The following is a 13,391-nucleotide window of genomic DNA, read 5'->3' on the forward strand; positions in this document are numbered from 1 at the left end:
AGAGTCGGGTGGGAGTGACTAGCAGACGGACCGTACAGTATTTACTTGGACGGTAGGCCGTATCCTTGGACGGACACAGACGGAAGAAAGGACGAGACGGCGACGACAAAGACTGCGACAGTGTCACGACGACCATGGCCACGAAGACGACACGAGGCGGCGAGAGTAACAGTAGGCAAGAGGGCGGCGGCGACAGGAGGAGTGCAGAGGCCCAGAGAGGCGTCGATGCCCAGAGGGGAGGGGGTTTACGGTAGCAGTGTGGACCAAAGTGGAAAGGCGACCGGGCGGGTCCAGGGCGCAGGACAGGGAGATCCCAGCCTGCATCCTCCATCCTCGCTGCTGGGGTCGAGTCCACTGCCAATCAAAAGTGCAGCCGGGCCCGTCAGAGTAGCGCGGCCGGCGAGATACTTCTGACACCATAGCGAGTTTCGAGGAGACGAGGTACTGCGCCGTGCTCTACCGGCTGCACCACACCACGCACCGCGCCGCGTGTTGTGCCTTCCCCCCCCTTGCAGCTCACAAGTGCAGCCACCCCTGCGTCAATCAGATATTTTTGATGCCTGGCCCCTGCGAGACAAGGGCAAAAGGGGGCGGGGACGGCTCGAGGTTGGATGACCTTGAATAAGATGGAAACAATCCACCACCAGACTCAAACACATTGGACGCCAGTGATGGCACACAGAGTCCAGAGAGTTCAGATCAGACTCACTGGCGACTGAGAGTCTGCCTGCCTTTATTATGCTCTGACACTATTCACAGCACAGACAACACCAACGGTCTCGTGGCCCCCTCGTGGCGGCCTCTCGCGGCCCATCACGAGGGGGTTTTGGCTGCTCATCCCATCCTGCTCACCCACGGCCAGCTGCCATCCTTCCTCACTCATTAACCTAATAATAAGCCTACCTGCGCCGCCACGTTGCAGGCACAGGAACAAGAGGGCAAAAGGAACGGGCCAAGATGAGAGAGTTTCTATGCCCATGTTCCAGATCCCCGCGCGGACAGGTGCCGCCAAACATGTCGGAAACAAGCGGGCACGGCTCTGCGCTTTGTCAGGGCCCCGCGAAGGATGCGGAGGCAGAGGTGCGGGTGCGGGTGCTGTCGCTGATGCAGAGGCGAGATGATTGAGATGGCAGAATTCCGGGCCAGGAATGCTGCCGACTGCGGTAGACAACATTGCCGTGGCCCCATTCTCCCGCACAGTGAGCCCACGACGCATCATCATGCTCCCGGCGCTGCGGGCATCCTCCTCGGACTGGCTTGGTGATCTGGGAACGGCCTCGTCGGCTCTAGCTATAACATCTCGGACGGGGCGGAGCACATGGGAGGAAGTGGAAGCGTCTCCCGATCCTCCTCACCCAAGCCCAGCCCTTTTGCGAAGGACGGCGTGTCTTCGATGCATGCAGCCTACTCGATTGGGAAGCCTGATGGGGCCTGGTTGGGCACTAGTGTTTCGAAACGCCCCTGGGCTAACGCAAGCAATATGGGGACACGATCCAGTAAAATCAGGTACAGTACAGCACTGCGAGCGACGATCCCTGTCCTCACCTGGATTGAACCAGCACGTAGACACCGTTGCACCCACCGTTGTGCGCACCAAAGACTACATTGGGCACACGCTCTGACGTTTGCAAGCAAATGACGAAGCCATACAGGACGACCTGCCTGCCCGGGGTCCGTCACACGAGTGAAGGGCAATACCAGCCGAGATCCGGACTGGCGGTGTCCCCGCTGCCATGCTTTTGGGCAGAGCCTCAAATATATGAATATGGAGATGCGCGGAGGGTACACCAGTACATCACCAGCACTAAGCCACATAAGAATTCACATACCTAACACCCATATACCTAATTCATATACCTAAATAATATACTTAAATAGCCCTAGGTATAAGAATTAGATATACGAATAGGTATTAGGTATAGGTATTGGGTGTAGGTGTTATGTGTGGGTATTGGGTGTGGGTGTTGGATGTGAGTATTGGGTGGAGGTGCTGGGTGTAGTGTACTGTAGGTGTTGGATGTGGGTGTGGGTGCTGGGTGATGTGCTCTGATGTACCGGTGTACCCTCCGCTTTTGCAGGTGCGAATCTCCCTGTTGATGTATATTGAGAGCTCAAGCTCTGCAGGAACTTCGGACATTGAGGCTTGCTTTGGCGCACTAAATGCTTTTGATCTCTATTTCTTACCGCCATGGTCCGAAGCCGTCGTCTCGGCGTTGCGAGGAACAAGTACCGAGCCCTGGCTCTCCAGAGCGTTGCATTTGCCATTGCGTATGCCAATATACGATGACAGCGAACATCACTCTTGGTACAGCACACAATCAATTCGAGAGGACCCTTCGGACTCTGGCTCCAGGACCTCCCTGGAAAACTCTAGGGATATTATTCATACAGTCACTTGTTACTCTCAGTCCGTCCCGTCGACGCCGCCGACCGATGGCGTGGCTGCTGGCCCCCAGAGACAAAACCTGTGAAGCGCTGAGCTTCTTTGCCAAGCCTGATAGTTTTGGCCCAGGCTTGTCTTCCCCGTCACAGCAGTTGATCAGCCGCAGCCACACCTGGTCCTCGAGAAACGGCCTAGGCAGGCCTGCACTAGCCTGTCGCCGCTGTCCTTCCACGCGATCTATTTCAATCCATCCGAGAGAGCCGCCCAGGCACAAGCTATGCCCGGACTGGCGCACCTGGCGCTGATCAACTTACTACGCAGGTACTTGCATTCATCAGCATGCAGCTCGCGCAGCTCGCGCGACCTCGTTCCGCACGTGGGCATTTTCTGGGGCGGACTGGGCGGTCACTCGCTCGCTGCTGAAGCGCCCGGCTTTTCGTTGTCGAAGAAGACAAACCCCGGACCCACCCCTGTGATGAGTAACCCGGCAGTCCAGGACAAGCAGGCGTATTGCCATTCGAGGAAAGACGCAGCGATCAGCACGCACTCCCTGCCCAATCCGGGCCCTGACCTGAGGTGGTATCGCAGCGGTGGGGGAGGCCGTGGCATTACTTGATGCGCAAAGCAGTTGTTGCATCATGGGAAACGTGTGGAACAAAACAAGCAAGGTCAGCCACCGGCCAGCGACGATCACCCACCCAGAACAGAACCCCTGTAGACACCAGTCCTGCACTCTTCTTTCATGCCTTGCTCCGAGCTGTTCGGCCGGGCGGTTGGAGAGGAACCACATGGCCTGCATGTGCTTGCCCAGCGGGCGATCGCCCGCCAACCGTCTCCCCTCCCTCCCTCTCTTCCCAAAACCTCCGAGGGCCTAGTTTAGTAGAAGAAACAGTCTCAGAGTAGGAAACAATCCTGTCGAACAAGCCATCTGTGCCATGCGTGTGGCCTGGTCGCGCGCCAGCCCGCCCGGCCGCTCCCATGCAAGATGAGCAAGTGCATGTCAGCGGCCGCGGCCCGAGATCTTGTCTTCCTGCGGTCATCCAGTCATTAGTCTACATACCCAGTAAACCAGCCATGCAGAGCGTTAAGCGCCCAGTCTTGCGAACACGGCATACTGTGACCGTCTTTTCTCAAATACCCCCACCGCCGCAGCTACACACATGGGACCATGTGCTGCGCGCGACCCCCGCGGTGGAACGCGCGCGGCTTGTGATATTGCGGCGCTCTCGCGTTCGTCCTCGCCATTGGGCCATTCGCTCACCCGTCATCAAAAATTGAAAACACGTTCATTTCACTTGCAAGCTGGGGAGACAAATATGTGTTTTGGAGGCTTGCCCCCCTTAGAATTCCATTATTCTGGCTCATGGAACCATGGCTGCTGCCGAGACTTTGGTCCTGGTCCCTCCTCACGTCAATCTATCGGCCATGTGTGTCCATCATGTTGATCTTCGGAAGCCTCCCAGATCCACCTGGACATTGTCGTTGTCGTCCTCTTTCAATATTCTTCTCGCAACGCTTGAAGTGCGGTGCGCTGCAAAATAACAAATGACGCCTTCCAGCCTTCGCTGATTGCCGCAGCCAACTGATTCATGCCCTATTTTCCATGAGCTAACTTCAGACTGCTCTCGGCTCATCTCATCCAAGTGTCCCTGTTGTCCCTGCAGCTTGTGCTACGCTCGAATGGCGAATCCTTGGCGAGTCTCGATTCGGTGTTGCCGTGAATAACAAGCACTCTCATACAGACAGAAACTTTGCCCGGAGCAGCTTAGAGTATCCACGATGCCACGGGCCGGCTCATGCTGAGATAAAGGCGTTGGGTGGAAGGACCGCCTATGAGTATGTTAGTTGCCGCCTTAAAGAGAGTTATGATCACCAAGTAATTGTACTCACCCTCTTTTCCTCAAAGACTATCAGCGCTCGGTCGAAATTCCATTCGGCTGTCTCAAGGCACATCTTTGAGAACTCGGGAGTCATTTGTGTGCGCTTTGACAGCTCGAGCACCATCAATTGTTGTTGATCCTCGGGAGATGGGCCCGGGGCAGTCACGGATACGGTGACTGATGGAACCGGACTCCAAGGTGTTATCGACAGCATGTCGCTGTTCACGCGTATGGGATTTCGGCCGGGCAAGCCGGGACCGATCACAAAGGTGCGCGAGAAGCTGCGTTTGCCTGTATTCCCACTCGATGCCTCAAGCTCGTCGAATTCTCCGTGCATGGTGATGATCATTCCATCTTCTCCTTCAACTTTGTGGTTGACAGGATCATGCAGACCTTTCATGGGGTGGCAGTCAATGATGTATTTGTCCAGGTTTGTTGCTAGGTCTGGATGATTTGTTGCTGGTAGTTTCTTCCAGATTTCCTGAATGTGAACGCCCTTCATGTAGCGTTGGAATCGACCTGCCTCTGTCGTAATCCGCTGATGGTTGCGCGAGAACGACAGGTAAGGTTGCCACGGGAGCACAGGAGTGTTGGTGTCCCGTGGACCACCCATGTCGACAGCCAGCGTGAAAGTACTGTGCTCGTCATAAAAGGTTGACAACAAACTGTCCCGGTTCGTGTCGTACATCGGGAAAAACTCGCGAATGAACCGTTCTCCAAGCCCGGCAACATCGCGAAAGTCGGTGCCTCGCTGTGGGATTGGGTTCGGTTTGGCCTTTGCTTCCTCCGCGGCGATGGCTTCAGGGGTTCTGACCACCACATTACTCAGTACCTGCAGCTTCGGAAACCATTCCATCACTTCGGTGGCGTGGTTCGGTTCGGCCTGGATAACAGGGTTGTTGTTCAGAAGCAGGGTTTGAAGATGCTTGAAGCGACCGCGCCACTTGTTGAGTTGCTTCAGTGAAGAAAAGTGATTGTTGCTGAGATCAAGATGCAGGAGATCAGGGAAGGTCTCGGCAAGGTCAAAGACCAGACCAACGTAGTCGAGATTGTTGCCGGCAAGAGACACGCTTTCAATCGCCTGGCGCTTCGCTTCCGGAGTCTTGAACAATTCCTGGCAGATGACCATAAGCACCTTGAAGGTCTTCTCGGCCGTGTTCTTTGCTTGGAACAGGCCCATCTCGGTGAGAACCGGGTCTTGGCCCAGAGCCGACAGGTTGAGGAGTTTCGTGCTGGTGTCGTATCGTCGTTCCAAGACAGTCTGTAGAATCATCTTGTCCTGTTGTGCCTTGTTCGACAAGTTCGGAGCATCTGTCTGATCCGTTCGTGGCCAGCCTTCCTCGCTCTTAGTTATGGACAGGGCAGCTCCGGCAAAGTTAAACTTGTTGAGTTTGGTAATCTCCTCGGCATCTTGGTTGCTGGCCAGTATGTAGACGGAGTCACCCTTGGCAAGCGACTGCTGGATGTTAGCAAGGTAGGAAACCTTGATGATGGCTGGGGATCACGGGAGAGGTAGGAGCGGCGATAGGCGGATGCGATTGTCTGCTCGTTCTGCGATCGTCAAGGCAGAATGACGAGAATGGACCTTAGGCGACGCTTCTTTACCCCCCGTACCCCTGTTGGGATACCTTGACATACCTTCTTAATCGTAACAGGACGACCAGAGCCCTTCAATTGTGACGCCTTTCTCTCCAGGAACTGCAACAGACTCTTGACTCCTCCGTCGGTATTGGAACTAGCCTTGCTCGACTTGTGCCCCGTCACTATGAGTGTTGTGTTGTTTGCTGCTATCTTGGCCGCGCTGGGCGCGTTGGGGATGCGCGATGTGTCCCCACCCAGGTGTTTGGCAACGTTCTGCTGGAGTCTTGTATTGGAATTCTGGGGTGCGGAGGATCTGGTATTACCGCGGCGCGTTGAGTTGGAGGACTTGTTGATTCCGCCGCCAGATCTGCTGGGCTTGCTGCCAGCGGAGATGTCCATATCGACGTCTCCATCGCGATCACCTCGCGCACCACGGCCGCGCCGCGCAATGCCGCCTCGAGGCGTGCGATTTGTGGCAGTGGAGGATCGAGTCTGTCGGGTAGAGTTGGCGTTTCCGCCTCGAGGGCCGTTTGGTGGTGGCATGGCGGCGGCGGCGAGATGTGAGATGGGTTGTGCGATGCGCAAAAGACGCAAAAGGTTGGTCGCGCGAGGATCTTCTTCGAGTTGGTGTTGAACTGACAAGACTGTCGCAAGAGATCGTGTTCGCAACCGAAAAAGAGCTGAACGAGTGAGGCTGGTCAAAGAAAGGCGGCTGGAGGCTAGGACCGTCGTGGGGTCCTCGGGCCTTTATGGGACTCAGCAGAGTGACCAGTTCGCAGATGTCTGTTATTTGGTGGGGCTCGTAGAATGGAAGTAGAATAAAAGACAATGGGGCCATCCACCTAGGACTGGCAAATGCGCAGTTTCCCTATTGTCGGGTGAAGTGAGCAACAGAGGCGTGTTTCGGTCAATAGAAGTGAAGCTGGTTGGGAAGAGGAAGGAGGAAAACTGATCGTTTGCGGCAGGCTACAAGTGACAGTTGATGGACCCACTTCTGCACCTGCCTCTGACGATCAGGCTGCCCAGGTGGGACCTTGCCGGGGCGGCACCGATGAGTCAGCTTGACTGCTGGTGCCTGCAAGCGGCAGGTAAGTTAGATCCTAGGTGGTCAGGGCCCTTCGGGAGCTGCCAGCCCCTGCTGGAAGCTACCCTGCTGAGAACCAGGTACTACCAACCTCGAAGCTAGAGCCAGGTAGTCTAACCATTGTAGCTAGCAGGTAGGCCGTGACTTGGTGTGAGAGTCGTGCTTGCCGCCTCGAGCCAGCCGTCGGTGACTCGGCCAACAGGGATACGCGTCGCGTGGCCGGCTCTGCAGCATGGTTCAATCGACTTCATCCCATCGCTCTACTGATTGTGCATCATGGCGAGTTGAAGTTGTGATGAGCGACATGCGACGCGAGGTCAACCGTCCCAACCATCATTGTTGCCTCCGAATTTGATGCAATCTGGTATTGACACCTGGAACCACCATCTGCCCCTCAACCACTGGGATCATCTCTGGATGACTGCGAGCCAGTGGCAGGACTGCGAGCCAGGATGGACTCCGACGACTTTGACGACTTTGACGATGACATTGCCGACGAGGATCTCGCGAATGCCCTCACCCAAGCTTCTGGAAATAAACCCACAGTCAACTTAAGCTCAGGGAGCAGGAACAATGCGCCGAAGGCCCCGTCCAGGGCGCCGGGCGGCAACACGGATGCGGTCATCGATTTGGAGGGTCTAGATGATTTCCCCTCTGGTGCGTTCGAGAGCTCGCCTGTACATTCTAGGGCAGCTGTGTCCCATCACGCCTCGTCTCGCCCAACAAAGCCGACCCAGGGTCAGAAAGCCAACACGTCCCAGACTTACCGTCAGACCAACCTCTGGGGAGACGCAGTCAGAGAAATTGAGGCGCCCCCGTCGCAGGTCCAGTCTAGGAGAGTGTACCGAGTTGACCTGCCGCCGGAAGCCCCGACTCACCACGTTCTGGATCATAATGCTCTCCAGACTTGGATCTATCCCACCAACTTGGGCCCAACACGGGATTACCAATTCAGCATCGTCAAAAAAGGCTTGTTCAACAACACCCTTGTGGCTCTACCCACAGGTCTAGGCAAAACGTTCATCGCGGCCACCATCATGCTCAATTACTATCGCTGGACAAAGACCGCCAAGATAATTTTCGTGGCACCAACCAAGCCCCTTGCTGCACAACAGGTTGAAGCTTGCATGAATGTGGCCGGAATCCCTCGATCACAAGCAACACTCTTGACCGGCGAGATTTCACCAGCTCTACGCGAGGGCGAGTGGGACAAGAGGAGATTGTTCTTCATGACACCACAAACTCTGCAGAACGATCTGTCCAAGGGATATGCTGATCCGAAGGCAGTGGTGCTCCTCGTTATTGACGAAGCGCATCGCGCAACAGGTGACTACGCCTACGTGAAGGTCGTTGAATTCATTCGGAGGTTCAATCCCAGCTTTAGAATCCTCGCCCTGACAGCCACACCAGGCTCCACAGTCGAAGGCGTGCAGGCGGTCATCGACAGCCTGGGAATTTCAACTGTTGAGATTCGGATGGAGGAATCGATCGATATCCGCCAGTACGTTCATTCTCGCGAAGTGGACCAGGTCGTGCTGGAGCCATCGGATGAAATGCTGCAAGTGCAAGACCTCTTCTCTAAAACACTAAAACCCCTGTGCAACAAACTCGCTCAGGCCAACAAGTGGGTGGCGCGAGATCCGATGTCGATGACCGTGATGGGGCTTCGGGAATCGGCCAGACAGTGGGGTCTCGGAGCTGGAAAGCACGCAAACCCAGGCACAAAGTTCATGATGATGAGCGTATTCACCATTTTGCAGAGTCTGGCGCATGCCACAAAGCTGCTGAACTTCCATGGAATTGCGCCATTCTATCACAAAATGCTGGACTTCAGGTCGGAGACCGAAGAGAAAGGAGCAAAAGGTTCCAAGTACAAACGACAAATCCTTGAGGATGCCAATTTCCAGGAGATGATGGATACAATCGACAAGTGGCAGAGGATTGATGGTTTCGTAGGCCACCCAAAGCTTTCATACCTATGCGAGAATCTGTTAAACCATTTCATGGACGCAGGCCAGGAGTCCAACACCAAAGCCATCGTTTTCAGCGAGTACAGGGACAGCGCCGAGGAAATCGTTCGCACGCTGAACAAGCACCAGCCTATGATCAAAGCCTCCATATTCGTCGGCCAAGCAGATTCGAAGCGAAGTGAAGGAATGAAACAAAAACAGCAAATAGAGACGATCGAAAAGTTCAGAACCGGACAGTTCAATGTCCTCGTCGCGACCTCGATTGGAGAGGAGGGCCTGGACATCGGTCAGGTCGACCTGATTGTCTGCTACGATGCTTCAGCGTCACCAATACGTATGCTGCAACGCATGGGACGGACTGGCAGAAAACGTGCTGGAAACATCACATTGCTTTTGATGAAAGGCAGGGAGGAAGAACAATTCAGGAAAGCGAAGGACAACTATGAAAAGATGCAGAGGTTCATCTGCGAAGGCACTCGCTTCAATTTTCGAAACGACCTATCTTCGAGGATCATCCCAAGAGACATCAAGCCAGAAGTGGACATGCGCTTGGTTGAAATACCGATCGAGAACACTCAGAACAAGACGCTGCCAGAACCGAAGAAAGCCTCCGCACCACGCAAAAAGGCGACGCAGAAAAAGTTCCACATGCCTGACGGGGTGATCACGGGGTTTGTGAAGGCCTCGAACTTTGGACGCAATGCGCCTAGCACGAAGTCTCGGGCTCAACAGCCACTCGAAATCGATGCGCTGGCGGAGGTGCCTCGTCTTGACGCGGTACTTCTAGACCCCCTTCAAATGGATGAACTAGACGATACTTACCGTAACCTGCCATCCAAGCATGCATCGCAGGAGGATATCATGGGACCCGATTTGACTGGACATCCAAAGGCACAGCGAAAACTTGGCCCGAATGTCAGGCTTCAGCATGGAAGACATACGAGGCGCTGTGTGAGGCTTTTCAAGAGGCTAGCCAACTCGCAGTCGTCTCTGGACTTGTACCATCAGCCTTACGGTGAGACTGATCAATCACGTTACTTGGAGCTTTCTGTTCCAGGTTTCGCAGATGATTCCGATGGCGAAGATGTGCATTCTGAAGCAACTGGGTCTTCATCGTACAAGAGGACCTTGTCTCCTTCAGGTTCGAGAAAGCCGTCACTTCCAAAGCGGAGAAAGTGTGGCCCCAAGGTCAATGGTGCACCGCAGCAGCGATCTAAGGGCACAGCGCTTGTCGACCGTGATGCAGAGGACGACTTCGACAGCGACCCCTTCGCCGACGATGACATTGAAAAGGGTGGATTTGAAGCGGTGCCAGAGATATCAAAATCGAGGTTCAAGCCAAAGAGCCGTCGAACGGGCAAGCCGCAAGAAAGCATTGACTTTGTTGAAGATTTCGGAGATGATTGCACCAGGACCAGCCAACTGTATGAAAGAGACGACTCAGATGACGGTTCTGACTTGCTAGACTTCGTTGTTGGCGACGATGATCCCATTTCGAGTGTGAGAGGCGCGTCGACGTCACCCACGGCTACATCGCCGCTTCTCCCCTCACAGACCTCGGAGCCAAGGGGCAAAAAGACGTATGATGCTTTGACAACAACGCAAAGCCAGGGCAGCGAGGAGGACATGCCGAGCATGAGCCAGATGGGTGGATCGAAGACAACAAAGCCGAAGAGCAGACGATTGCTACTATCGGACTCTGATGGAGAAGACGGCGATGTTCGGATCAGACCAGCTGCGCACAAGAGAAGGCGACGGGCCATCCAAGACAGTGAGACAGAGAGTGAATAGCAAGCCGATTGTGTATTAATAGCTCGGCCGATCCACCTTTTTTTGCTGTCTAGGTAGCAATAGAATCTCGCACTTAACAAGAGATGTGTCCTAGCAGATCGACTTGAACAGCTTCAGTGATTTAGATGTGATCTTGGGAGTCATGTTCTAAGCTCTAGTTTTCGGGTGAATACGTGGTATTACTGCATTTCCAAGGATCACAAGTTATACACTTCGAATCTTGGGTGCTTGCCATGTTCTTCATCCTACCAAGGGATGTCTACCTGCCTTTGCTACAGACTCCTTTCTCAACTGTCTTATTAGTCTCACGGGCAGGACTACTGCTGCTACAGGCGTCCGCGCCAGATCGGGCTCAAATTATGTGCGTATCGCGGCAAGGCGGCCTCTCTCACCGCAGGACTAGCCCGCCACGATTGTTTGGGCCCGGCGGCGCGCTTACGTTCTAGAGGGGTTGACATGTTCATGCTCCCAGACCATATAGCCTGAAAGTCGGTACAAGGCCCGGGTCGATTCTGCATCGGCTACCGGCACTGTCTTCTCTAGCGCGAGAGACAGTCTGCGGCACACCGGTAGTTTTACGACTTCAAGCCGGCGCGAGTGGTGGCTGGGTGGCAGGAAGACTTTGTCGGCGTCCTTGAAGCCGACGGATAATCGCGGTTGATGGGTCGCAAGTGTTCGAAGCCTGACCGATGTATGGCATGGCTTGACAGCCCCTCGGCCATGAAATGGCCTCGCCGTCTCGCTTCCATAGCAATGTTGTGCTGGGACAGCTGTCACTATTCCATATGAGAACGGATATTCGCACAGAACGAAACTGATCGGATACAGATACATTACACCCCTAGTATACCCAGACCCAACACCTACACCGAACACACCTACACCTAACGCACCAATACACCCATAACCCACACACCCACACACCCATAATCAATATACCTATAACTAACATACCTACACCTGATTCATATGCCCAAGCCTAGTAAATATTGATACATAAATCATGTGTGGGTTTGGAAATGGGGTGTGGGTGTTATGCTCTGATCAGCTAGGGGAATATTATTGAAGAGATATCTGTGTACTATCCGTTCTCTTCCATATAGCCTGATCACCCTGCGGACAGAAGTGCTAGCAGATCAGGACCAAGGTTGGGAAGTGCCCCGTGTGATGTCGACAGACGATGGCTTGCTTGCTGTTGTCAGTGGTTGGGTCAGGTGAGGCTCTCGTCATGTAAGCTGGAAATAAAGAAGGTGGGTTCACCAAATGGCCAACCAGCCTGACAATGTGGTCTGCAGGTCCAGAAAGCTTCTGAGCCCCCCACAGACGGCCGTCAGTCGTGGGGGTTTCGTCATGTCAAGGCATCGGTCTGCATGCCGCGCCGGCTTAAAGTCTCGGTCTGCTAACCGAGCCACAGTGGTCTAGCTGGGCCAGGTGTAAATTTGGGACCGGGTGTGCACCATGACGAGCATGGCACTGCGCTCCTGAGTCTGGCGCTGATGTGCGCTGCAGTCTTGGTTTGAAGGGGCAGTTCCGTCATGGTTTTGTTGTCGTGACTCGAGGAGGCAGCAGGCCGCATACTCTTCATGCCGCGCCTGAAGTTCGTAATGGCTGCCGCGGGTTCTTGGCAACCCCTCATCGCGACTTTCTAGGGTAGTCTCCTGTTGTGTATACCCCCGGAGAAGCTGATGCTTGATTTGTCCGTTGGCGGTGACGGTCTGGATCACTGTCAGGGAGCATTCCAGGCTGCTGGGCCGGCTGCCAGTCATTTCCACTGGCTTCATCCTTGACGACAAGTTCGCGTGCGAGATGAAAACTCGACTCGGAACGACCTCGGATGTCGGGGTATTCCATGCAAGGATTGGCACTGGGCACGGCGCACCGGCTGCTAGAGTTGTGTTCTAGTCAAGGATGGTCCTGGCGCCAAAGAATGTGTCCATACTGGAAGAGCTCAAAGTTTTGTGCGGATAAATTCGACCAATTCCACTCGACACGATCCAAATCAATGCCACGATGATTTTACCAAAAACATGTGATTAAAACTAACAGACGACCAGCAAACCACTTCCTGCCGTGCAGGCGAGGCAGTACATCACACTCGGTATGCATGAAGCTGGGAACTGGGAGAAACAGCAGGCAAAGCCACTGCCGATCTCGTATGGTGTGCAACGAGGGGACCAGCTTAGGGAATTGCTCCGTGGGAGTTTGAGTGTGGAGGCAGAGCAGCGAGGTCATCAGCTGAATCAGGGATGGACATCGTCGAGGTCATGGCTGGGGTTTTTGGCAACAAGCCTCCAGACGGTCGCCTATCAGCGGGTGCTCTGCAGGACTTTAACTGTCGCTAGCGGGCGCCTTTGACCGTCCCCCACCCCCCACCCTCCCACCTTGCAGCAGCTCGTGACGGCCAGGGCCTGGGTGCTGTTAGATACTTGGGCAGGTAGGTACCAAACGTGTAGTCTAGTACGTTCGATGTCAAGAAGGTGCCCAGATTGTGCCCAGATGGTTCTCAGATGGCGATGCTGTAGGCCTGGGCAGCTGGCTGTGCATAGGCACGGTACGGAGTACCTGCTACCACACTTAGGCAGTACCCCGTGCAGCCCCCACCCTCGAGCGAGAGACCCTTGACAGGTCGACCCAAGATCCGCCATCGCACATGCACCTTGCTCCCTGCTCCTAGAGCCGTACCCGCACCACTGCGGCACCAG

General features: G+C 54.8%; 2 protein-coding genes across 2 annotated transcripts; one reads left to right on the forward strand and one right to left on the reverse strand.

Moving 5' to 3' along the window:
• Positions 1-4,177: 4,177 nt before the first annotated feature.
• Positions 4,178-6,387, reverse strand: INS49_008127 (uncharacterized protein; the record flags this gene model as incomplete). Its single annotated transcript, XM_043168872.1, has 3 exons — positions 4,178-4,213; positions 4,274-5,719; positions 5,902-6,387. The coding sequence occupies 3 exons, from the start codon at positions 6,385-6,387 to the stop codon at positions 4,178-4,180; spliced, it is 1,968 nt and encodes a 655-aa protein (XP_043026552.1).
• A 993-nt stretch (positions 6,388-7,380) lies between these two features.
• On the forward strand, positions 7,381-10,689 carry INS49_008128 (uncharacterized protein; the record flags this gene model as incomplete). The annotated part of the gene is made up of 1 exon (XM_043168873.1): positions 7,381-10,689. One exon carries the CDS (start codon positions 7,381-7,383, stop codon positions 10,687-10,689), a length of 3,309 nt encoding a protein of 1,102 aa, XP_043026553.1.
• Between the last annotated feature and the right edge of the window lie 2,702 nt (positions 10,690-13,391).

This window comes from Diaporthe citri (assembly GCF_014595645.1).
Source record: "Diaporthe citri strain NFHF-8-4 chromosome Unknown scaffold_3, whole genome shotgun sequence".
Classification (NCBI taxonomy): Eukaryota; Fungi; Ascomycota; class Sordariomycetes; order Diaporthales; family Diaporthaceae; genus Diaporthe; species Diaporthe citri.